Source organism: Aedes aegypti, chromosome 2 (assembly GCF_002204515.2).
Source record: "Aedes aegypti strain LVP_AGWG chromosome 2, AaegL5.0 Primary Assembly, whole genome shotgun sequence".
Taxonomy (NCBI): Eukaryota; Metazoa; Arthropoda; class Insecta; order Diptera; family Culicidae; genus Aedes; species Aedes aegypti.
Window position 1 is genome coordinate 323,979,108 of NC_035108.1, and position 26,966 is coordinate 324,006,073.

Below are 26,966 nucleotides of genomic sequence, written 5' to 3' on the forward strand. Positions count from 1 at the left end.
TACTGATGATGTAAAGAAATTCCTTCACAAATTTCTCAAGGGATTCTCTAAGAGTTTCCTCCAGGAAAATTCTTTTAAAGTTACTCCATGGATTTTTTATAGTTCTCCTTTTGTGTTCTCCAAAATATCTCCAGAGCTGTATTATAAGACTCCAAAAAATTCTCCGGGTTTCCAGGTGGAACCTCTTAAAAAATATATGAACGGATTCCATTTGGATTTTATTGTTGATAAATCCCTAGAGGCATTCCGGGGAGAAGCCCTGGTTAAATACCTGAAGAAATTCTTGCATTACGCTCTGGAGGGATAGCCGAGGAATTCTTTGGATAAATTTCTGAGGAAATCCTTGGTATAATTTTAGAGGAACCCATGTAGATATTTTATGGAATAATCTTGAGAAATCTCTGAAAATCCTTGTAGAGATTTTCATGGAGGGATCTCTGAAGAAGTCCCTTAAAAAAATCGTGTAGAAATCTCTGAAGGATTAGCTGAGCAAATTGCTGAAGGAATTAAGGAAGGGTTACCTGGGTATATTGCTGAAGTGATCTCTGTAGAATTACCTGGGTAATATGCTGAAGAAATATCTGAAGGAATCTTGAGTAATCCTTAGAAGAATCCGTAAAAGAATCACTATGGAGATTTTGCAGGAGGAATCCTTAGATAAATCCTTATAGATTTTTCTGGTTAAATTCCTGGAATATTACTGGGAGGAATCTATGGAGACATTCCTGTAGAAATCCCTGAAGGAATCAAAATACACCAGAACTTCGTCCGATCGAAAAGTTTTGGGCGATAATAAGGAGGAAGTTGAAGAAAAGCGGAAAAACATTCAAGATCGATGGAACTTTGCAGAAAAACTAGGAGAAATTGTGTAAGAAAAATGGGCAAAGCCTAGCCCAAGATCTCATGAACAGTGTTAAGAAAAATGTATGAGCATTCAGCTTGAGGGAGAAAAGTCAATAAATAAATTATGCCAAAACATAACTAATATATAGTTATTTATTTCCTTGGAAATCCGATTCAAAATGAATTTTTGGTGATCATTTTTGTGTCTCATGTTTTCCGAGTCCAGTTCTTATATTCTGCAGAATCAGGATGGTTATTTTATCTTGTACAACATCACCATGATTCTAAAGGCTGATGTAAGAATTGAGCAATTGTCTAAACTGCAAAACACGAAAATCAAGAATATCCGTTTCTAGTAATGTATGACACACATGTTTTTTCTAGACTTGTCCATTCTGAAGAAGTTTTAAAAACTGTTCAATTCTTACTTGATCCTCATTTTTTTTCTGAAAAGTGGAAATATTGCCCAGAAGTCTGTATCATATGTCGTATATGGTAGATGCAGAACCTTTTTTTTTTTTGTTAATTCATAACAAAATTTTACCCGAGTCTTCCAGATTTCTATAAAAATCAAGAATATTCGGGTCAACCTCGAAGATTGGTAACGCCATTTCCCCCACCACAAGCAACTAAAACCACTCCAAACCAACCGTACGCAAAATCCAGTAATTTAACCTAACCGGTGGTACCATTCATCGCGTCTTCGCCTATTCCCCAACTAAACGACGCCTCCTTCCAATACCGCGTTTCAAACACCACACCTAATTCCCCTCACTATTTAACCATCTCTTGTTTTCTACTTATAGTTCTAAGGACTCCGTATAATCGCAACTTTTGCCGTATCTGACTCTCTCTCTCTCTCTCTGACCTATGTGTGATTTCCAGTTTTTCAAAACTGACTGATGTGAAAGTGAAAGTGCAAGTGGAAGTGGTGACGCGATTGATGATTGTTGCGCAGGTTTTGATGATTGATTTCGCCGCTGCAGCTACCGCTTTACATAGTCGTAGCAAGGTATCAGTGAAAATTGCTTTTTATCGTACTCTGTTGTGTATGATTATTGATGTTATATGTGGTTATACGCTTCGTTCGATGATTTTCTGTTTTCGTTCCGATAAAAATATATACGTTTTACGGTTTCAACTTCTTGTGCTGAGTGCTGAGTGAAAAACTGTTTCGACTTCAAAATGTTAACTGACTTATTTAGATCTCGCTACGTTTTTGTTTGTTTCTGTTTTTTTGTTTGCTTCCGTTGTAGACTAATTTTAAAGTTCCTGAGGGCTGTTTGTGTTTTGTCCCACCGATTTGGGGCTCCCGAAAACGAAAAACTATTGTTCATACTTGTAATCCGTGGGGACTCTGTTGTGAACATGAGAGGATAACCGAGTAAAGCCAATCTCACTTCCAGCAACTTGCTACATTCCTGTGTCTCCAGAGCACTTTGCGGCCACGCGCCGAATGAAATCTCCGTTTCAGTATTAGGGTAAATTAAGCTACTTAAAATGATTTCTTCAAGGAGAATTCTGCACAAGGATAACGAGAACCGTTACCATTTCTACTAGTGCGCGAGCCATATCCCGTAAAATATAATATTACTATAGGAGAATATAGAATTCGGTAAAGCAGTGTTTGGTTGCATATAAATAATTACGAGTTTTTTTCTGTTTCAAAGCTTAACTCCCGCCCTGTTAGCAGGGCTGCCAGCAGCTCATCCTTCTTATATATTCCGTAAGTAAATATATCCATAGTTAGATTATACAAGTTCGATATGTACACAAAAAATGTAGAATCCGTCCATGTACAAATTACACGCACACATACTTTAGTTTCGACTTTTGTTCCTTCGCTCTAAATCTTCTCTGGCGTCGTCGGGAGGGATCAGTTAAGTCTTTTAAGTTTTGGTGAAATTGAACTAAACCTTACGACACGGGAACGCCTTTTACCTTACGACACCTGCATGGGCGTGGCCGCGTTGGAAGTCGTTGCCGTTTGACTGCTGCTGCTGCTGGCGACGGCTATTGCCCCTATCGACGAGCTGGACGAAGACGAACTGATGGTGATGGTTGACGAGGATGCGGCCAGCTGGTGTTGAACCGAGGACGATGCTTGCTGCTGTTGGATCGAAGGCGATGCCGAGAGGGGCGGCTGGATTGGCAGAGGCGGAGGTATGTGCAGGGCGAACGCATCGTACACCTGCATCAGTTCGGCCATCTTGTACTCCTCGAGGCAAACGAATCCCTGCAGGTTGGGCGCTTGCTTCCGAGCGCAACCCATGCAGTGGACCACGTGACGCTTTTCTTGTTCTCGGATGAAGAGGATGTTGAACACTTCCACCTGGAAGGGAGGGAAAGAAAAAAAGCGTTGGTTAGAACCTGGAGATCTATGGTGAAGGCTTAGTCTACGGGGTTAGGAACTTTGGAGAAACTGTCTGAATTACACGCACCCCAGCCAAGCCAGAAGCGGCAGAACTAGGAACGCCTCGGAATCCAGATTGATCTAGCATCATTTGTAAGAGAAGCTGCCAAACAAGTAAGCAGGTGAGTTCCCGCAGACCCGATGACAAAATGATGCAAAAATTAAGAACCAGAATGTGAACACTCATTGAATGGAAGCTGTACATGAAACAAATATCGCTGAAGTTTACTAAAGGGCCTATGTAACAATGAGAGATTCTCTCCTATTTCGCTCTCTTTTTATTATAGTAGTGCAATACTAAAGCTTTTGGGAAGTTTCTCAATATAGATCGACTGACATTGTTCTTGACTAGCGGTTGATACAAAAAACGCGGTGTAAGAAGTTAATGTTGCTCAGTTATTGATTAAAGAGTAAAATACGGCGAGATGGTCTTGGCCAGTAGAACGACAGCAAGGAAAAAAAAGACAAAATAACCAAAGAGAGCCTCTCAATATTAGATAGGTCCTTTCGAAGACTTACACGAGAAATCGTAATGACAGGTGTAGAATTCTATTCACTCTTTGTCCGGATTACCGAATAATTGAAATATATTGAGAAAACCTGAAATTCGTAGACACAAAAGTCAAAAAGTTATAAAAATTATAACAGGGTGTCTACTCGTTTAGCAAAATGAAATTCCCTGATATTTCCAGGTTTTTTTCCAGGTTTTATAAAAATAATTCCAGGTTCAAGAAATACTGTAATTTTATATGTCTAAAACAAATTAATGAACGGAACTTTCAAGTGCATTAGTATGTGTCTTCTTGAAAGTATTTTTTGTACAGATTATGTACCATTTATTTCCATCTGTCGTTTGGATAACTTAGACAGCTTCATGGGCGCTAAATTAAACTTTATTTGGATATGTGGCAATATATCTACAATCTAAATTAACACAAAAAATTCGTAATACTTTTGAATCCCGGATCCATTTTTTTATGATAGAAACACGGATTATCAAGCCCCTGGGTAATCGCGTTCGACGGTATAACATTTGGCTGTGGTAATATGATTAAATTATAAATGTTTTCATTCGAAAAAGTTCTAAATTAGTCATGATTGTTACGAAATTTCGAATTGATTGTTGTTCAAGTTCCAGTTTACTTTTCGAAAAAAAAAATTCTGATGTAAGATAATAATTTTAAAAATGAATGAGTTTCTTAAAAATATGAAATTTAGAAACCTCTTTCCAGGAAAAAAAGAGATTAAAAAGTAACCAAAAAGAGACCGAAAAGAGATAAAAAAGAGATCAAAAACCGAAACCTAACAGGAACCAGGACAAAATAGTTTAATCACACCAGACATTTCTCTAAAAATATTTTAAAAACATTTTTTTTTCAAATATTTTTTTTTTGCGACATTACGACGACATACCAACACATCTGGTATATGCCAGTAAAGGACATTGATGTATTACGACGACATTACGAAAGGGATGGATTCATTTCATATTTAAGATATTAACACTCCTAAAATTTTCCTAAGGAATTCCTCCAAAAATGTTGTTTTTTATATTTCAAAATAGAACCAAGATTTTTTCATACATTATCACAAAAAATACCACAAGGCTTTCATCAGAAATTCCTTCACATATTATTTCAGTCCTCGAGGATTTTATCCGGTGATTCTCCAATTAGTTTTTTTCTAGAACATCCTCCAAGACTACCGTTTGGAACATGTTGTAATATTCAAATAGAAACTTCTCCAGATGCCTCCAAGGATTTCTCAGGATTTTCTACAAAATTGTTCTTTAGAATTTTTATAAGATTTTGACTACAAATTTCTCTGAGGATACCTTCAGGATTGCTCCTAAGATTTCTTCTCGGAAATTCTCCTATTAATTCTAAGATATTTCTCAAGGAAGTTTTCAAAACCTTTTTCTCAAGCATTTTTCCAGAAGTTTTCACCAAGGAAATTTGAATGTAATTTCCCAGAAAGCTGAGAAATTAAAAAAAAAAATCCTTGACGCAAATTTATGGGTATCTTCTGTTACAGATACTTATGTAATTTCTTAGGCCACCCTTGATTAAAGAGGATTTTCAGGAAGACTTACTCTTGAAGAACTTTTAGAAGATTTCCAAGATTATTGCTATGATAATAAAAAAAAATAGAAAAATCATAATATCTCGCAGGATCTCCTAGAACACAGGACGAAATTACTAGAAAATTGTGTAGGAATTATCATTCCTACAGTCGAAGGATTTCATAGAAAAAATTGCTGTGGTGTTAAATTGTGTGGAACATTAAAAGAACTTTTCAATATTCCATGCGAATTTTTTTGAGAAAATTATTGAAAAATGATTTGGATGAAATGCTGGAGAAATTCCTAGAAAAAAAAACTCTAAAGAAACTTAATAACTAAACACAGACGAATTGAGGGAATTATTTGAAATGTTCTCAATATATTGACTCGAATAACCCCTCGAGGAGCTTTTGGATCTATTCTTTGGAATAACCGTAGACGAAATGGCGTTGAAATTCTTGTCAAGTTTTCTTGGGAGAAATTCTGTGGGAAACTTTGGATATCTCTTTGATTAACGACTGTAGAATTCGGTTGGATAGTTGTGTGAAAACATATCTGGAGGAAGTCCTAAGATAGTCTTTGTTCAAAGTACTGCCTGAGAAAAATTTCTAGAGGTATTAACATTGTAATGTTCAAGGATTTCCTGAAGCAAATTATGGAGGAACTCCTGTAAGCATCATATGAAAAAAATGCTGAAGCAATTTCTTGAAGAATTCATAATAAAATCTCTGGAGAAACCACAAAGATACTTCCTGAGGCTGTTCTCGAGAAATATGAGAAGAAATTTTGCATCTCAGTTATCTGCAAGCAAGATAAGGAAAGAAAAGACTTTAGATACTATTTTGGTTAAAATAGAGACTTCAGACACCTTTTATCAAAAATAGACTTTTTAGAGACTTGCAAAAAAATGGTATATAAAAAGTAACCTGCTACCAGCCCTAAGTATGTTGATACTTTACCGAATAAATTTAGATACATTAAAAACATCAATCATGTTTCGATAAGTTGATGAAATTTCATACTCTAAAGAATTCTCACTGAACAGCTCATATAGTTTTTGGAGAGCGGCGCAGCCGAATTTTTTTCGAATGAAGATAGTTTTATGGCAATTAATGATAGCTCTGGGTTATAGCGCAAAAATCCTTTGTCGTGAACATATTCTATCACGAATTACTGCTTCAAAATAATTTCCCTGATTGTGATCGAAATTTCCTGAGAATTCCAGGTTTTTTCCAGGTTGAATAAAATTCCCTGATAATTCCAGGTTTTCCAGGTTTTTCCAGGTAGTAGACACCCTGTATAAGTTCTGATGGTTTTTGTACTTTTGAAGTTGAGGAGCTGTATCCTATTCTTGATACTTTAGTTCCACTTCATGTTTTTTTAAGAAATTGGGTTAATACTTTGCTTGATTCCTCATCCAACTTCTGGTAGTTTTTCATAGAAATTGGAGCAAATATGCCACCGACCAGTGACTCACATAATAAACAAGGAAGGTGATCAGTAGGGGTCGCAAAATATATCAACAGAATGGAAATTCTTGATAATTGATGAGCTTCTTCTTCTTTCTGGCGTTACGTCCCCACTGGGACAGAGCCTGCTTCTCAGCTTAGTGTTCTTATGAGCACTTCCACAGTTATTAACTGAGAGCTTAATATGCCAATGACCATTTTTGCATGCGTATATCGTGTGGCAGGTACGAAGATACTCTATGCCCTGGGAAGTCGAGAAAATTTCCTTTACGAAAAGATCCTCGACCGGTGGGATTTGAACCCACGACCCTCAGCTTGGTCGTGGAGAGTCGACTGTATGTATATTTAGATGAACAAGTTTTCTGAAGACCATTTTTGTGTAGAGCTTTCCTGTTTTCGGATAAATCGAAAAAACCCTCTGCTGTACAAGTTTCATTAAAATCGGTTTAAAAATAGCTGAGATTTAGCCAACCAAAGTTATTTATTTAGTATGAAAAATCGAAAAAGTTCACTGTATACCAAAAGCATTGATGCAAGTCTTAAGTCCAATGGGTTTATAAAAACCAGCCAGCCATGACGAAAAGAAGGTCCTTCTAGCATTACTTCAGAAGTTTTTCTATAATCTTTTGAAGAGTTCTCAAAATTCCTTCAGTAATTCTTCCGGGTCTTGAGTTTTCTTCAAAAGTAATACCTGGGATTGTTCCATAAGTTTCTTGTGGAATTCGTCAATGAATGCCTTTAGGTATTCTTCTATGAAACTACGAGTGGAAGTCTTCTAGGTACAGATTATATAATCCTTCCGAAGATGCTTTGGAAATCTTAAAGAAATCATTCTTCGATTTTTTTTGGGTTTAAAGATTTTGAATAGGAGAAATTCAAAAGTATGGCTGAAGGAATTCAAGAAATAATCAACACTCGCTTTGAATAGTGCAACACCCCAGGAAAGTCACTACAACAGCAAATGATGATCTTCGTCGATTAACAATATTTTGGGGAGTTGCAACATTGAAAATAGATGCTGCAATACTGGATGAAGTGATTCCTGGCGGGTAGTGTATGAAAAAAATAGATTAGAAATAACCTGAAGAATTTTCCTGAGGAACTTTTGTAACAGGCATTGGAGTAATTTCCTGAGGAATCTCAACACTTTCCGAAGGAATCGTTTTAATAAATTTCTGTTCAAATCTTTGTAAGAAGTTTCCGGATGAATCGCAGCAGGAGTTCCTAAAACAATCATATTAAATAATTCCCCTAGGGGTCCCCTGTAGAAATTTCCGGAAAAGCTCCTCTAGCAAAAAAAATCTATGTGAGATCTATTCTCTTGAGGAATTTTCGTGTAATAATTGGTGGTAATCTCCTTTGAGAAATTTCCAGAGAAATCCTTGTAATGATCCCTAGAGCAATATCCAAGGTGACAACACTTGTAGGAATTTCCGATAGAATCCCTTTAGCAAATTCCCGGTTCACTTCATGGTAGAAAGCTTGTGAAATTCGTGCAGGAATTCCCGCGGAAATCACTTTATAAATTTGTGGAAGAATAGATGTAGGAATTTCTGTAAGATTTCCCAGTGGATGCAAGGATCTCTGCAGCAATTCCCGGAGTAATCCATGTAAGTATTCTTCTAGGTTAAATCCCAGGAGTAATTTTCCCTCGAGAAATTTAATAATTCCAAGTCCGATGGAGCCCCTGCAGAAGTATTCTGTAGGAATTCTCGGTGTGATGTTTAGAGGATTATATCCCCTAATATCTACAGAATTTCCCTGTAGAAACCCTTTAAGGAAAGCGCCTACGCAAGAACTACGACTGGTATTCTAAAAGTTTCCATCACAACGTCCAATGAGGATGCTCCTCGAAAACCCCAGATTTAGATAACTTGAAATCTGTAGAAGATTCCCTTCAATTCATCTAAAGGGTTCATTCATCTATTTTTTTTTTTTGAAGGAGATTGGAAATCTGTTGAAAACAATTAATGATTTCCAATGGACTTCCACTCAATTAATTCTCCTCACAACCAAAGGTATCGGCTCGGAAGCTCTTGAAGACTTCATAAAAATAAATCAGAATTCGAACAATTCGAGTTTTTTTAAACATTTTATTCCAAACCTAATTCAACAATGAGTTCAGTTGCTCACACTTAAGGTTACACAGCATTTCTAACATTCAAAGTTTGCATGTAGGCTTAGCACTAGCGGATTGTTTAGTACCGACATTTCCACAATATTGCTTACACCTTTCAAAACTGTAAACCTTTCTATGCAAAACTGATTTTAATAAAAATGAAATAGTTCAAAATCATCATTAGATATCTAGGGAGTCGATGCCGGTTATGGACCCTTTGCTTATTATGGACCCCCTACAGAAACACATAAGATTAACACGCAAAGCAACCTTATTGTTATGAAAATCCACCGGGGGAACTTCGATTGCATTGTTAGTAATCAGTGTCAGGCAAAACATTTGGTTCGAGGCAGACATATTTGAACAGTTTTGTAAATGAATCCACACAAGAGTGTCCCATAATTAGCATTTCCAGGTAGGTCCATAATAGGCACGTCAGCAGCGAGCCGGATTACATGGGAATCAAATGGAGGAAACGTCAAATTAGTAAACATTCCGTTTATGAACCCCAGGAGGGTTAGGCATTCGGACAACAGTTTTCCAAATGTATATTTCGCTGGAAAAATCAAATGATTTTGTATATTTCATAGGCGTGATTGGTGCCGGCCTGATCAAATTTCGCCCCAGTGGTCAATTTTCCCCCAGATTACAATACCTTACTTAGGAGTGTACATTTCAATCGCATTCGGATCGCAAACTGATGTGATCTAAAGTGATATACTTACAAAGTTGAGTACTACCTTGTACCTTACTCGAAAAAAATCTATTATCGATTAACTTTATTTTTTAATTCTTGATCAACCAGAACCATCAGGAATATGAAATACGTTTCGTCTTTCAGTGATTGCATTTATATTCAAGATTCTTCACCATCCTATGAACAATAAAACGTCTGTTCTTCAATATTTCAACGATCATACCATGTCGAAACCCACCAAAAATTGCATAGATGTACTGTAAATAGGTAGGTACTTACTTCGCACTGTCCGCAATAGTGGGACGCTTCGTTCTTGCCCCGACCATGAAACCGCACTTCGACGCCTTTGGATTTGACAAACTCCAACACCTGCATACAGTGTCGCATCGTTTGCATCAGACAGGTTCTGTAAAGAAAAACGAGAACAATTCGTTAGTCAAACTTCATAAGGGAATTAGAATTTGATTTGATGATTCAAATTAAAATCAGTTATAATATTTCTACACGGGATTTTCGGTAGAACGAAAGTTAATAATTATAGGGTTGTTCATCATTTGAATAACAATGGTTCTATACTAGATCACTGAGGTAACTTACTTGATCAGCTCGTACAGCTTCGGATCGGAGACCTTGATGTTGCGGGCCAGGTTCCAGCTCAGATGCACCATCGGCACGATACTCTTGTAGCTTTCGAGCTTGTTCCACTCGTACCGCTGGATGGCCAGCTCGTACTGCCGCGCCGTCAACGGACCCACATTCCATGCGATATTGTTGCACCATCCGATGGCCTGCACCCAGTGGACACAACTGCAAAAGGGCAATAGAATTTATTAGCAACTCCAATACGAATCTTGCTGCCGCCAAACTTACCCAGCATTCACCCACACCAGGTCGCCCGGCTTCTGGGTAAACCGATAGACGGGAATGTTCTCTGCGTAGAGGTCCTCCAGCGCCGGCCACCACGAACCGTGCAGGTAGTTGATGTTGTTCTTCTCGCACAGCGCTTGGATACCGCCCCAGTAGGAATCAGGCGTGGCAAACCACTCGCAATCGCCCGGTCCGATGTTGATGTTGATCGAGCAGAAGTTGTTGTTCTCCTGGTGGCCGGGAGTCCTGCTTCCCGGTACCTTCATGTACAGCTGCACCGTGTTCATACCGAGGATCATATGACCCACATGCGAGAGCATATTGGCCGCGGACACAACCCGGGCGAACGGAGGCAGCTTGTGCAGTTCCTGGAGCTGGGTCTTCCACTTGCGTTCGTCGGACAGGTCAACGTTCGTTCCGAAGCGCAGCATTTTGTTGCTGTTTTTGCACTTCTTCCGCTTGCCGTTGCCCGATCCTGCGCCGTTGCTGTTGGTGAGGGAATCTTTGGAGTCCGAGTCGGAGTTGGTGCTCACGATGCCGGCCAACTTGTCACGTTCCTCCTGTCGGGGGGAGAATTGGAAATTGGGGGTATTAGTATAACGATCGACGGGAACGGGTGCAAGGGTGGTTGTTCGGAATTAATCCATCAGAGCTGAATAAAAAGCTTCTTCATACTGTTGTTTCAGTAGAACGAAAGTTATAAGCTGAACATCATTTGGAACAAAAACTGTATTCGTTGGCAGGGCTGGTAGGTGGTAGCAAGAAAACAAAACAGAAGGAAACATGAACTAGGAATAAGATATGTATTTATTCCTCAGAGAATCTTACCAGATATTCATCGAAGACCATGTTTAGGATACCTAATTTTTATTCCTCATTATATTACGACGAGTATTTCTGTATGCATTTTTTAATATTTTTTACCAGGAATTGATTCAGGTATTTGCCCAAAGTTATATTGCGATATTACTCCAAAGATGATTTTAATAACGGACTTCCTAAAGAATTCCTCCAAGAGTTTCGTTTTGAATACCACATAAATTACCTAAGTGATTCCATCGGGAATTTGTAATTGTAATTGTAATTGCTCAATCCACACCCTGGCAGACAATTATCCGCCCATCTAGACACGGGCTGGGTGAGGACCTACCAAGCCTCCCCCGTTAACATGTCCTATACCGTTTAGCACACCGGGATCTTCCACAAGCAGGCGCCGGAATTAAAGCGGTCCCACAAGCTTCAGATACATTAAATAGATATAGTCCCTCTGGCACTAAACCGAATGGCGCCCTCCGCTTCACCACTAGTACTGCCTCCCCACACGCCAAGCACAATATCGAAAGTAGCGCGTTGTATAGCAAATACAGTACACCACCTCCGACACTATGCCAAATGTACAGGAAAGACAGCACCAGTAATAAAGCGGAAGGCGCACCACTCGGTTCAGTGCCAGAAGGACTATAAGTATAACGAAGAAGAAATGAAAAGATAGTAGAGTTGGTTCGGTTTTTGATTGCTGAAACGAAAAAACAGAAAAAAACAGAAACAAAGTGTTAACATTAAAACGGGGTTTTATAATTGATAAATGTATCGATAGTTTCTCATCTGTTACGTTTCCTTATCGTAGCGCTGTCGATTTTTCCATCTCCAGGGTGTTCGTCTCCGCTCGAGCAATGAGGACCATGATGAAATGAGAATATAAAAATGTGAGCATTAGTGTTGATCTACTAATAGATTAATTTAAACTGCTTTTCATGTGCTAAGAACCTTTAAACTCCTACTCAATTATGTTTTGTTGGCCTACACGTTTTATTTAGACACAATTTTTATTCAGAAAACTATTTGGATCCGAGATTTTAGGTGCCGATTGAGCATGTTTGATAAAACAAGCATCCTGTTTTCAGTTAAAGAATGTTTAAGAAGTTAATGATTCTGTTATTTATACTACCTATATACTATATAGTATATACAAGAATTCACTATTGATGTAATATATGGATATTGAATAAGTTTCAACGCGCGATTATAATACTTCAGTTTTCGTGCTGTTGTATTGGTGTATGTAGTGGGAAACCAATCAGTTTGGTGATTCTAACGGTAACAAATAGCACGACGAAAGGAAAGTTGATAATCTATCATCATTATGATTTCAGTCCTAATTTCATGATCCGTTTAATAAATTCCGCGTATGATTCGGCAATTTTAACAATTTATACATGTGTATTGGAAGAAAACAGACTACGAGCATTTATTACCTGTTGCAAGGTTCCTAAGTGATCAGATATTTATCATTTTCTACAGCCTAATTTAATAATACCTACATTGGGTTGTAACAAAAATTTGATCTTGGGATGTTGATTTGCCTCCTAATCATAGTTTCGACAATAGTCACAAGCTTACTATCCCTTATGGCAGTGTTGTTGATTCTATTGTCTATCGCTCATCAGTTTCGCGCCACCCGGCAGGGACTTGGTCCTATGTACCCAATACTCTGCTGTGTCTTAACTTCACGCAATACATTCTGTAGATGTGTGATACAGTTTGCGGAATATTATGATTTATCACTTCGTTCAGATGGAAAATTCTGTTATGGTACCATATTCACATATCAGATAACTCCCACCTGGAACGATGTAATACATCGGAGACATGTAGATTCAGATGTATGTATACGATCTATGCCTAGTTCGGCTCTGATCGACAGGCAATCAGTGTATTCAGTTTTTCAACTAGCTTGAAGCGATGAACGTTTCAAGACAAGCTCTCCACTATATCTGCTAGCAATCACCGGTCGTCGATAGACATTTCGGTTCTTTTCTGCTAAAGAAAGATCCGATTGTATGCCAAAGACTATGGCTCATGCTTTTCAATACAGCTGGAAAAACAAGAACTACACCCAGCACCAAATAGTACGTAACTATGAGGCGGACCGGAAGGTTTGATGAGCAATCCCCACCACCTAAGTGATTCCATCGGGAATTTCTCCAAAAAATTTTTTAGAATTCTTCCTATAAGATTCTCGTTTAAAACATCTATGACCAGTATTTTCTCGAGGGACGTTTTAGGATTTCTTACAACATGGTTCAGATTTTCATGAATTTCTCTAAAAATATCTTCATAAATAACTCCAGAGATCCTTCCTAAGATTCCTTTAGGAATTATTCCACAAATTATTTGAGAAAATTTCAAAGAAAGTCTTCAAATATCTTTCCCAGTCATTTTTCAAGGGATACTTTAAAAAAATGTCAAGGTTCTTTGGAAGAAACCTGGAGCTTGGATGATTTCCTAGACAATTTGAGAAAAATAATTAATCGAGAGTTGGAAAACTTTTATCATATCTCACGAATCAGAATCAAATTTTTCCGCAAAATGTTGCGCAGGATTTTCACATAACATAGGCAGGATTTTCAAATAATGGTGGGGGGATAGGACAAAATTTTGTGTAGGATTCTTAAAACATCTTTGAAATGATTCCGATATAAAATTTAGAGCAGGATTTTCAACAATTCCTGAATTAAATTCTGACATTATCAGAACTCCTTCGCAAGATGATTATTAGAGTGGTTCATAAATTCGTTTTTGCTCCACACCGCTCATTTGATTCTAGATCAAATTCTGAGCGTCGTCCCAAAATTTGAGCTCATTCAGATGAAAACTGAGACTGCACAAGCCCTTTAAAGTTTATATGGGAATTACTATAGGAAAAGCAAGCAACTCGTTTAATCGGTCATAGTGCTTGCCCATGTGATCTTGGGGATTGAAACTACGTTGATACTGTGAGATACAATAGTCAGCTACAACTTTGCCGAAGACCGTTTTTGAATCGGACGCACCAGTAATTAGTTATTGATTTTTGAATGAGTTGTGAAACTTTGGCTATAATTATTGGGCTGTTCTGCAGGCATCACTGGATATATGCAGTAAAACATAGTAGCCATGATTTGTGCGTGCTATCTTTCGCTCCAGGTGCAGCAATGTTGCCTGTTAAGAAGTTAAATGAGCACTGCTGAAGAATTTGTGACTGGATATAAATCAATAACTAATTACTGAGCCGTCCGATTTGACAACGGTCTTCGGCAACGTAGCTCTAATCCCCAAGAGCACATGGGCAAACACTATGACCGATTGTATGAATTCGTTGCTTTTCTCATAGTAATTCCCATATAAACTTGAAAGGGCTTGTGCAGTTTCAATTTTCATCCAAATGAACTCAAATTTTGGGAGGACACCCAGAATTTGATCTAGAATCGAATGAGTGGTGTGGAGCAAAAACGATTTTTTGAACCACTCTAATGATTATAGATACTGAACTGTTACTGAATCCTTAGTAGGATGTTCAAAAACAATTATCTCGTCAATTTTTCAATACAAATTTGATTTGCTTATTCGGAGTACTTTGATATAGCATTTGTGTTTTTTTGTGCCATTAGAACGATTTGTTGCATGAAAGGCAAGTGTTATTTTTCTCGCGTTTCTAGAGTGATTTCTTTCTCAGTTAGCTTATGTGCGTTGAGTGAAGATGAAAGTGGATTATGGTTGCTCAGTCAAGGTTAAAGGGTCGACTGGTGAGCTCGTTTTATGCTTTTATTTCAAATCTGTAAAATATGTTTGACTGCGCATTCAATCGTTATGTCGGCATGAACTCTTTTTTATGATTCATTTTTTTTTTCTTTTCATTGAATAAAATATAATAACACATGCTTTCGTCCAGACAGGTCAAGGAATGTTGCGTTTGGCTATTTGTTCAACAAACTTTGAATGGTTCGTCACTTCAAGTCTTCTTCTTTTTGGCATTACGGGACAGAGCCTGCTTCCTACTTAGTGTTCTTATAAGCACTTCCACAGTTATTAACTGAGAGCTTTTCTTCGCCATTTGCCGAATGCCATCGCATTCGTATATCGTGTGGCAGGTACGAGTATCATCATATCTAGGTACGCCCAGGGAAGTCAAGAAAATTTCCATTACGAAAAGATCCTGGACCAGGAATCGAACGCAGACACCTTCAGCATGGCTTTGCTTTGTAGCCTCGGTTTCTCGGTTCCTCGAATAAGCTTCCCGGAATTTTTTGAAAGTATAGTATAGACTGACTGTATATGTCAATGGTTGCTAATCCGTGATTGATCGGAACTGGTAAGAATTGTATCAATAAGGCGCTGGCCATGTCCTTACAGTCAGTTGTAATGGGGAAGGAATGTTAGTGTGTAATGATTGTAGCTTCTAGAGACCGAGAATTCCTCTGCATCTCTACAATCACCACGGATCTTGATTAGTAAAAGAGGAAAAAAAATCTTGTGAGTCACATTTGGCGATCCATGGATAAGGAGGAAAATTACGACTCTTAGGGGGATTAGGGGCATAATGAACACACGGGGCGAATTGGACACACCCTTATTCTTTGGGAATATGCATATTGCACCAAAATTTTACACACTGTACGAAATTTGTATTGTATATGAACTGTTTGACGGTATAAAAGTTGATGTTTTGCTTAAATTGTCCTCTGGAATTTGACTTCATTTTTTTCTCAGCTTCAAAATGGTTTATAAGCAAGGCGGTGGAAGAATCTCATGTTTGGAAAAAGTAGGGGGATTAGGGGCATAATGAACATACGGGGCGAAATGGACACCCTCTCAATATCTGATAATACGCATATTTCATCAAAAGTTCATTCACTGCATGAAATCTGTAATGCATTTGAAATGTTTGACGGTATAAAAGTTTATTTTTTGCTTCAATTGTTCTTCAAAATTTGACTTAAAATTTTTCTCAGTTTCAAATTGGCATATAAGCAAGACCGTGGAAGAATCTAATTTTTGAGCAAAGTAACGAACCCAGAAAGGTTCTTTTTAGCTATTATGATTGAGGGAGAGCCCTTTAGCATATCGGAATGATTGACAGTCATTGAATATATTGGAATAACTAAATTTCATGCAGGTGTTCATTTCGCCCCGATACCTTTTCACCAGCCTTGTTTTCGACCCAATTTTTTATCTCGCTTTTCTGACATATGATATGATTTTTATCACTATGAATGAATGTGGCACGTCGTACTAACATCAAACTTGAAAACTAGCCGGAGGTAAATTAAAAATATTGCCATTTAATGGTCTTAAAATGATCATTTGCTTAACGTGTCCATTATGCCCCTAATTCCCCTAACTAAGATAGCGATTTTTTTTCTTGCTAATGTGATAGAGGGGGAGCGCTTCTACATATTAGTACATTTGACACCCATTAAAAATAAAATTTTCACTAAATTTCACGAAAGTGTTCATTTTGCCCCGATACCTTTTTGCCAGCCGTGTTTTCGGCACAATTTTCTAACTAATTCTTGTGACATTGGAGATGATTTTTTCAATCATGAATCAATGCAGTACGTCATACCAATCACAAACTTGAAAGCCAGCCGAGGGTGACTGAAAAATATTGCCATTCTGTGGTCTTAGAACAAGCATTTGCTTGATGTGTCCATTATGCCCCTAATCCCCCTACTTGAAACTACTTTTGCACTTTTTACTCGGTAAAAGATTTTGGTAGAAGATAAGAAGTGCGTCGACATTCATAATGTCGTATTGTTCAAATGAAATTTTTGACAATGACGAAAAACGAAAGGTATGCGCGTATTGAACTTATATGGAACAGGAATAAGGGTTGTTTGACACTTGTAGTGACGAACCATCCATAGTTTGTTTGAAAATTACATAAACGTAACATAGCCACGATAAAAAAAAGTGTTATCATCAGCATGAAACGAGCTCACCAGTTAGCAATCCAACCTCGATTGAACACGAACTGAACACAATTCATATTGATTCCATTGCTCGCCCCACAGGAACATGTAACGGAATTAAAAGACCACACACTACTCAAACTCTTGTTGGGTTTCTTGGAATAGTTCTTACAACTTTCTTCAAAAAATGTGGTATGAACCTTTGTCGATTTTCTTGGAGGAACTGTGGGGCAGTTGCTGGAAATATGTCTATTTTCTGTTGAAATTACTAAAGAAAGCGACGCTGGAGTGCTGAAGATGTTTTTGTAGGGAAATCCTCTAAGAATCCTTTGATAAATCGCTAGTCTAATTCTTAAAAGAATTGGTGGGGAAATCCCTAGAAATGTTGCACTGAGAGTAGTTTCCAAAAGTATTCTAAAAGAAATCTCTGGAGACGTATTATTGAAGCATTTCATAAAGTGAAAAATAAAGAAATTCTTGAAGAACTAGTGGAATAGTCGCGAAAGTATCTCTAAAGGTATCTCTGGGGACCCATGCTCATAATTTGGTGAAAAAAAACTCTAGATACCTTCCATCAAAAATAGACTTTTTAGAGATTGCCTTCAAAAAAGTAACCAAGACACTAAAAGGGACTTTCTGCTACCAGCCATGATCATTGATAAACAAACATTCCAAAATCTTACCTTGATCTTGTCGGAAAAACTGGACGCCTGGTACTGGGCGTACTTGGCGATGGTGGTGTGCGACCGATGCGAGATGCAGGCCCAAACCTTGGACTTCATCGACTGGTCCCAGTTCTCGTCCGCCGACTGGTGCACCTGCGTTCGCACTTCGATGCTGTGGTCCGGATTGGCCTCCACCAGCGTCTTGGTCGAGAACAGACCCAGATCCAGCTTGAGGGCCGCTCCCAGTTGCCGTACGACGGCGATCGGGTGCTTCAGGCAGAACTCCTGCAGCTGCGGACTGTAGGCGTGTTTCTTGTTCTCGAGGAACACCGATGGCGTCGGAGGTTGTAGCTGCTCGCGGGTCAATCTCTGCGGCGGACATTCCGGCGGCGAAGGCGGTGGGGCATCTATGTACAGGGTCGAGCTGATGGCCGCCACGTCTTTGAGATCGGATTTCTTGGCGGCCTGCAGCAGCTCCTTGGCAGTCATTTCGATGGAGAAAGCGGGTTTGTTGCATGGCTCGGACAGTTTTTCGATCTTGATGACCGGTTCCAGCTTGATGTCGTGCTTGGCCAAGAGGTGACGCTTGGCTGCCGCCGCCGTTGACGTGGAACAGGCACTGCTAGAACCGGTTCCGGTAGACGAGGTAGCTTCGGCTTTGATCGTGGGCGATTTCTCCCCGTCCGGTCGGGACGAGGTCGAATCGGCAGGCAGTACGGTGCCATTATGCTGCGGCTGCTGCTGGTCCAGTGGTTTGATGTCCTTGATGTCCACCAAATCGTCGGAGCCGAACTGCTTTAGGAGCGTTTCGGCAAAATTGGCAGTGTCGTCCTTGGATGAGAGCAAGGCTTGGAGTTCTTGATCTGTGGAAGAGAACATAAGCGTGGATTTAGTTTCAAGCTTAAAAGAGAATCTTCAATAATCGAAGAGAGAACAATTGTCGGAATCATTACTGAAATTTCCTCGTATATTGAGAAGCATTCGTTGAAAGATTCGACGTCCCTAAGAACGTCAAGACTTTGCTGTCCCAATGTTTGATGGAGTGAAAGGATCATGTCCTGAAGGATCGATCGGTTCACAACGAGAACATTGGTTACCCCCGTACCCCATGACTGGTAGTGATTGAGAGCCTACAAAATATGATTCTTAGAAATCACATTTCTGAAAAAAGACCAAAACCAAAATTCTGTAAAACATAATTTTGATGAACTCCATAGAACTTGGGAAGATATTACTGACGCTGTGGAATATATCACTTTGATGAGAAAACGGAGTTCAGAGACCTCAGAAATGGACTTTTTAGAGACTTGCAGTAGAATAGTGACCAATTTTTGAAAAAGAGATTTGCTACCAGTTCTGACGTCCTTAATACCCTCACATATCCCCCCCTATGTACCATCAACTCACCTAAATCCGACTGATTGGTGGAGGTGATCTGCGTGAAGGCCGCCGCACTGGTCTGACTCTGGAATCCTCCGCCGCCACCGTACGTTCCGGTCGTGGTTTTGAACATCTGGGTACTGATCGCAGCGAAGTTCCCATTGCCAGACAGTATCTGCTGTTGGGTTTGCTGTTGCTGCTGTTGAGGATTCTGAGGCTGTCCATAGCCCGTTTGAGACGTGGGCTGCGGCTGTCCTTGACCTTGGAACGGAGCCGGAGCTCCTGGTTGCTGTTGATTTCGCTGCTGCTGCTGTTGCTGAGCTTGTTGCACACGAAGTTGCTGCTGATGCTGCTGCATCAACCGATACTGATGGGTATACTGCTGAAGCAATTGCTGCTGCTGGGCATTGAGATTGGTTTGGTTCTGCTGCAGATACTGGAGCATCTGCAGTTGCTGCTGGTTGAGATAGAAGTTTGGCAGGGGGGCCTGTGGTCGGCCGCCGTCCTCCTGCTTGAAACGCTTGTTCGCTGCTGCATTATTTCCGGGGAATTGTGCTTGATTATTCTGGAAGTGGAAGTGATAGAATTCGGTATTAGTTTCAATTATCAAAGAAGTGAATCATCAATAAGTCGCACCTATTTTTCGAAAGTTCTCAAAATCAATAGTTTGTGTGCTCTTCCCAATTGATATCACATTAAACAAGAAACCTCAAGGTAAATCCAAAAATATTAGGATTTAGAGGTGACGCAAGCGACTAGAAGGTGTATTTTTATGTTATAAGTTAAGATATAAGATATCATAAAATAGATTTTCAAAGCATTTTTTAATCTTTTAGCATCATTCTCTTCAAATTATTAAACTAGTATTATTAAAAAAGTATTTTTTTTTTTCAATTTGTTATTGGTTTTACTAAAAAAAAAACTTTAATAGACCATAACTTTATGAATATTCAAACGATTCTAAATCTTTGCACATTCTTTTAGAGATAATTTGATCATGACGACGGGGTTGGTAGTTTAATAGCTATCACTTCTGCTTGCCAAGCAGAAAGTCGTGGATTCAATCCTAGGCCCGTCCCTTTCTCATATTTGTAACATTCTCCCTAATAGCTATCTTTCTTTACCTCTGCGTCAAAGGAGCATGCAACAGATTCAACGGATCAAACACTACTCTTTCCATCCTGAATCAATATTAGCTATGAAAAAGTGAGCTATTTTATTTGAAATAACAGCCAACATGGCTGTTTAACGAATGACTGGCACTGAAGTCTTAAATGAGTTTAGAGATGCCCTGCAAGCTTGGAAGTTTGCAACGAATGTGTATTGAAAACGTTTGGCTTTCCTCATAATTAAAGAAAAAATCTATATCTAACAGCTTTTTACATGATTTATCGTTAAACCATCCAATTTTTAATCATGGTTAACTTGATGCTCTACTTTTTACTAATACTAGTTCAAGTTTCAGAAAAAAAACAATACTGGTAAACCTCCATGAGTAGATGTTCCGTTACTCGATATCGACTCATGGAACCATACTAAAAATCAAATTTAATGTATACTATGATGGTCCCCTCAAACAGCTTTCCATAGCATTGCTGTTCCGTGACTCGATATTTCCATGAGTCGATGGTCCCTTCAATATCGACTCATGGAGGGTTGACTGTATTTTCAAACTTTTTATAAACTTAATTCAGATTGAGAGGCTGGTTTTTTATGGAATTTTCACTGAAACTCGTATTTTATAACTAACTAGATTAACTAACGTAGGAATGAAAATCTTGGTTATGAAAATAAAGTGATCAAATTATGTTATAAAATTATTTCCAATCGATTGATTATTCATAGTTACGGTTGAAGTTCAATAAGAATAAAATAGAACGAAGAAGAACATGGAGAAAACTATTTTTTGCTAGTTACAGTTTTGGGCCAATTTGATATTCTACAAACTTTTTATAAATTGAAGAGAATGGTGCTAAGATTCAAAATTGCTTGAAAAACAACGATGTTATGAAAACTTTACTGAAGCTTATATTTTATAACTTTAACTTTTAAACACTTTCAAGTCGCTCCTCAAAATCTTAATACCTCAGGTCAAATTTTGAGGTTTCTTTTTTTTTTTTTTTGTATGATTAAATCATTTGGTCAAATTTTGAACTCAGAAGAGCACACGAATTTTTGGTTTTGAAAACATTCGAAAAATAAGCCGCACCTTAATCATCGACCATGTGATCGAGAATAAGGGAAGGAGCTGTAGAGGCAGCTACTATCTAGCCCCACCGTACGGATCTTTAGGTGGTGTTAGCGAAAACTGCCCTTCCACGTGTGGATTACTCTAGCATCCTGGGCGAAAAGCCTCCTATCAAATGGAAAATCGATAGAAGACATTGAAATTCGCCGGATGCCACCCCCCTGAAGGTTAACGTACCCACGCAATCAGTCTTCCATTAACTTATTTATATAACTGCGTGCTGCGAGAGAGAGCATGACCGGCAAACCGAGAGTTCAACGACCACATAACAGCTCCCCAAAAAATTGGGGAGCATGTGCGCTGTCGTCTTTTGTCGTCGACGTTGCCAACAACGCTCTCATCCGCCGAGCCGAGGGCTTTGACCTTCAGCAGCAGACACACACGCGGTTCGTATAACCTCAATCTTTTAAATTAGCCCCCCTCCTCGTGGTGCACTGAGCTTAATATTAAGTACTTACCGTAGTTGAGATTCCGTTGCACTGTTTCTAGGAATACCGAGATTGCAAATTCTATTTAACTGGGTGTGCACTACAGAATATAAACTACTAAACTACTTCTAGGAAGTTACTTAACAGCTAATAGCACCAATGCAAAATAAACATCCATTCGGGAGGATGGTTGAAATGAAATGAACGAACGGAAAGCCACATCGATGGCGGGCGACCGACCGATGAGGTGTGAGAAGTGAGTATGCCGGTTTGAACGGTTTGCTCTCATGCTCTATCTGCCACTCTCACGCTTAAAACAATTCACACAAAATCGGGCTCTTCTGGGCCAACACAAAATTTAAAAATTAAATTTTGATCTCGCTCTAAGAGTCGGTTGTTATTGAACAAACGAATGGATTTACACGTTATTTAACAGTGCTACCATAAAGAAAAGAGATAGAATGTCCTCCTCTTTCTCCCAGTGGTGAAAGTTTTTATCTTGGTCTATGCATGCATATTCTTGAAAACAACGCACGCTATGTCTGAACCAGTCAACTTTCGTTCGTTGCACTAAACCTTTAGACCACTTAGTGAAAGGCTTTCAATAATCGGGCTGAGTTTCGAGCTGTCAAATAACATAGAACAAAAGAAAATCAGAGCTACCAACATTGACAAATTGCGTCTTCTGTCAGAAAATGACGTTTGCTTTCGTTTTAGGTGGGCTACAGCCCAACTAACTGGAACCCAATTAAAACGAAGCCCACCTAAAGATAGTGCAACGAACGAAATTCGACTGTAGTTCGAACAAAAAGTTTTTTTTTTTTTTTCGGTAGCGATAGGGGTAGTACTGGCAATTTTAATCTGCCCTAAGCTCCTTTTCAGCATTTGCTTTTATAAGCCTCTAATGCGTTCATCACACAGACGTTCCTAAGCAATGTTGCTCAAATGGTCACTGTGTACCCTAGCAGCAATCAGCCCTTACCGTAGTTTTGCAGTCTAGTAGTTCAGACTACTATCAAACTATGATAAGGCCTGAAATGCTACTAAAGTGGTTAAAGTGAAGAACGAAATAGTTTTATTAAAAGGTCCCCATTCCCCATTTTATTTTATTATTCACTAGTCACATAATTGGGTCCTAAAATTTTTAATGAAATCTTGTTTTTATTTAATAACACGAAAAAGCATGTTACTGTAACTACTTTAGCAATTTTTCCCGCTCAAATAATGGCTATATCATGTTTAAACTTTAATTTAAAAATTTGGTCCATAAATGAACCTTGACACTTTTGATCATGTTTGACGTTCGCTTAGTCGACAAAAACACCACAGGGGTCTTAGTTCGACCACTGGGGTTGTTCCTATCTGACACTTCGTAAGGGACACGGAAAACAAAATACACCCAAAATTTGAGTTTAAGCCAAAGGATGTGACAAAATCTAAAAAAAATGTTTTTTGGGCTTAAACCAACGGAAAACATTAGAAAATTGAGTAAACATGTGTTTTTGGCCTAAACTTATGCGTTTGGCACTCAAATTGGGACAGGGCTTTAGGACCCTATTGCCTCACTTTTGCTGTCGACACTAGCACTTCTATATCCGATTATCATGTATGAACTTTCGTTATCACTTTCCACTATCACAGCTAAAAGTTTCACCAATATTACATCACGCCACTTTCATACCGACCGTAACAAAAAAAAAATCTTCGATCACTTCTATTGCACTCGCTGTAATTATGAACACTGTCATTGTAAAAGTGTAAAGAACTAGGCAATAGTGTTTTTGTTCAAAGAGAAATAAGTGCATACTGTTATTATTATGTCTGTGGTATTGACGTAACCCTCACAATCACTTCAAATGCAATTTCAACAGTTTATCATCACTATGCAGTTCATCAAGTATCATTATCACTCTCACAATCATTAATTTTATAACGACGAATTACACAGAAACTCACCGAATACTCACTTTTAAGTCACATAACAAAAAGTTGGATCATGCGTTAGCTTCGAAACCTATCCACCATTACCGATTAGTACAAAGGATGCTACAATTCATCTAACAAACTGCAACTACAAGTAGTGGTGCATAAGTAACTACTGAGCCCTGGCGGTCCCTCCATTCGAAGAGTTCCTGATAATATGCAGAAACAAATTAACAGATCCTCAGCCTGCAAGCAGCCGTTTCATGATAAATCATGATCCGTTAGAGGTGTGCCAAAGTATTGGGAAGGTGATATTTTATACAAACGGATATTATTTTACGGTGCACCTTCACTTTGGCACCGTCAATCCCCATGATCCAGGCCAGGGACTGTAGTTCGAACAAATAGTTCAATATAATTTTCAAATGTTAATATTATTCAAATTCAACAACACAATTACATTTTGGCAACATATTTGGTGTGTGATCGAATAATTTCGAAATTGTGAAAACCTTGAAAGAATGTTTTAGAATGAGCCATTAGACGCAGTTACCTCGCTAAACGGAGCAAGTGGGACACATCCAGTTCCATACGTCAATCCACATCAGTAAGTCAACCATTACAATAATAGGATTGATCAATCAAAGATTTTCAATTTTGAGTGTATATAAGGGTTCAACCATAAAATACGTATGTGTATTTTTTACTACCATGCTAAAAAATTGCTCTTGTGCTTGTTTTCTCTTATATTTCCGAATTGCTTCACGTACTGGGCAATACTGACAAAATGTACACAATTCAAGAAAATATAGCGATGGAATTGTACCTTGATTTTCTATTCACCACTCTTAAACTTGTCATGTACCGATAATGTAACTATTCCAAAGAAAAAAAATACAAATTTGTAGAATACGAAAATTTATTGTTTGAAAAAACAACACTGTTCATTGATTACGTCCGTGTTTTTGTGAATGTAAAGGACGAATCTGAATCCGAAAACAAAACGCGGCAAGAATAAACGGAGACATTGCAAATAAATAATAAACAAGGCGAACATGGTGGATGAAATTGAAATTAAAATGTAGATACGGCGTATAGTAACAAGCGATATTGAAAATTCTATTGATGAGCGGCTTATAATATTAGGCGATAGTGATATTCTCGAGTACGTTTTCTGCGACAAATAATGAAATAAGGGATTTTTGTAGAACGAAATAGCATGAGAAATTGCAGAAGATATGAGTGGTATTCATAAGGAATTTCAAAAACAGGTTTATAAATTGATAATTCACATTTCATAAACCTGTTTTTGAAATCCCTGTTAATGGAAAAGTTTAAGTTTGAGTATATTTTCTCCAATTGGGATTCAGAATTGAACTTGAAAATTTCCTTTGTTATTTTCTCATTGTTATCAATTTCTCAGATGGGGACGGACCTGGTGTAGTGGTTAGAACACTCGCCTCTCACGCCGAGGACCTGTGATCGAATCCCATCCCCGACATAGTCACTAAAAATTTCAGTGACGACTTCCTTCGGAAGGGAAGTAAAGCCGTTGGTCCCGAGATGAACTAGCCCAGGGCTAAAAATCTCGTTAATAAAAATAGAAAAAAAATGTCAGATAAGCCCTAAACGCGAATCTCTTACATTTAGTGACATACAGAGATGATCGACAATATCGAGCAACCCCGTGTGTCATAAAATGTAACAAAAAAAGAAGCACAGCACAGGAGCGAGATTTTAGCACGAATAAAAATTACACAAATTTTGTGGTGGTCCAGAAGAGCATGATTTTGTGTGAATCGTACTCAGTCCTGTGCAACTTATTTTAAGCGTGATGACAGGCGACCGATGAGGTGTGTGCAGTGAGTGAGTATACCGGTTTGCTCTCACACTCTCTTTCCGATTCTCCGATTTCACTGAGCAAGGAATGAACACAGGTACACGCTTATACTTTGTAAGCAAAAATCGTGCTCAATGTGGTAAAATTAATATTTTTATCGGATTTTTACTTGAAGTTAAAATTTGCATTCCCAACTTTTAAACACAGTTCTAATTTTGAAATTTTGCGACTGTTTTCAGACATCTATCCATAAAGGCAAGGTCCGAGTCTTTTTGGTTTAAACATTTTAGGAGATCAGAAGGAAAGGAATGTACGTGACAAAAACCTACTTTAGAAAAATGGCTTTGAAGATTTTCAGAAATGTTTACTGCAAACAGACTGAATGAAAGCCAAAAATCAAGTAAACCTTCTGCCAATTACACGCAGAAAGAAAAATAATTGCAATATTAAGAAGATTACAGTGTTATTTCGATAATAGGCAAATTTTGGTGAAATTGAGAATAAAATCTCGTTGAACGATAGCCAAAATACCAAAGATAACACCGCTGGGGCCTTCCTTAGCCGAGTGGTTGGATTCCGCGGCTACAAAGTAAAGCCATGTTGAAGGTGTGTCGGTTCGATTCCCGGTCGGTCCAGGATCTTTTGGTAATGAAAAATTTTCTTGACTTCCCTGGGCATAGAGTATCATCGTACCTGCCACACGAGATACGAATGCGAAAATGGCAGCTTTGGCAAGAAAGCTCTCAGTTAGTAAACGTGGAAGTGCTCATTGAATACTAAGCTGAGAAGCAGGCTCTGTCCCAGTGAGGACGTAATGCCAATAAGAAGAAGAAGAAGGAGAAGCCCTTAGGAATTCTTATAAGATTTTATTTCTAAATGAGTTTTGAGACATTTATAGAAGATTTTTTTGTGAGATCATTGAAAGAATACTTCATACAAAAACCCGATGAATTGTTCGATGTTAAACCAGACCGGACCATGCGTTTTTCGTACTTTCAAGAAAACGTACACCAAGAATTTTGGATTACAAAATAATCATATTTTGCAGTAATACTTGAATTCACTTATTTAATGAAGCAGCATTAAATTGATCAGAGTCGATAGAAGCTTTTAATTATATTTCCAAATCCAAAATATCTCCAAATGCAGTCTGACTAAACACCAAAATTTAAGGTCATTAATTCGCCACGGACAGCTAAAAAATAAAAATAAATAAAATTAAAATAGCTTGTTATTACTATGTTATGCGGTAGTTATTCGACTTTTCTTGGGAGCGATGGA

General features: G+C 38.4%; 1 protein-coding gene across 2 annotated transcripts in view; it reads right to left on the minus strand.

Moving 5' to 3' along the window:
- Positions 1-1,277: 1,277 nt before the first annotated feature.
- LOC5577734 (histone demethylase UTY) overlaps positions 1,278-26,966 on the minus strand; it is a 266,969-nt gene continuing 241,280 nt past the window's right edge. Inside the window, exons 8-13 of one of the 2 annotated variants that reach the window (XM_021845839.1) lie at positions 19,274-19,811; positions 17,885-18,729; positions 10,474-11,030; positions 10,201-10,410; positions 9,883-10,009; positions 1,278-3,175 (exon numbers count right to left, since the gene is read on the minus strand). In XM_021845839.1, the coding sequence (XP_021701531.1) occupies positions 2,786-3,175; positions 9,883-10,009; positions 10,201-10,410; positions 10,474-11,030; positions 17,885-18,729; positions 19,274-19,811 (2,667 nt within the window). In that variant the 3' untranslated portion in view covers positions 1,278-2,785. The remainder of the gene's footprint in view (positions 3,176-9,882; positions 10,010-10,200; positions 10,411-10,473; positions 11,031-17,884; positions 18,730-19,273; positions 19,812-26,966) is intronic. The other variant, XM_021845840.1, reaches the window with a different exon arrangement.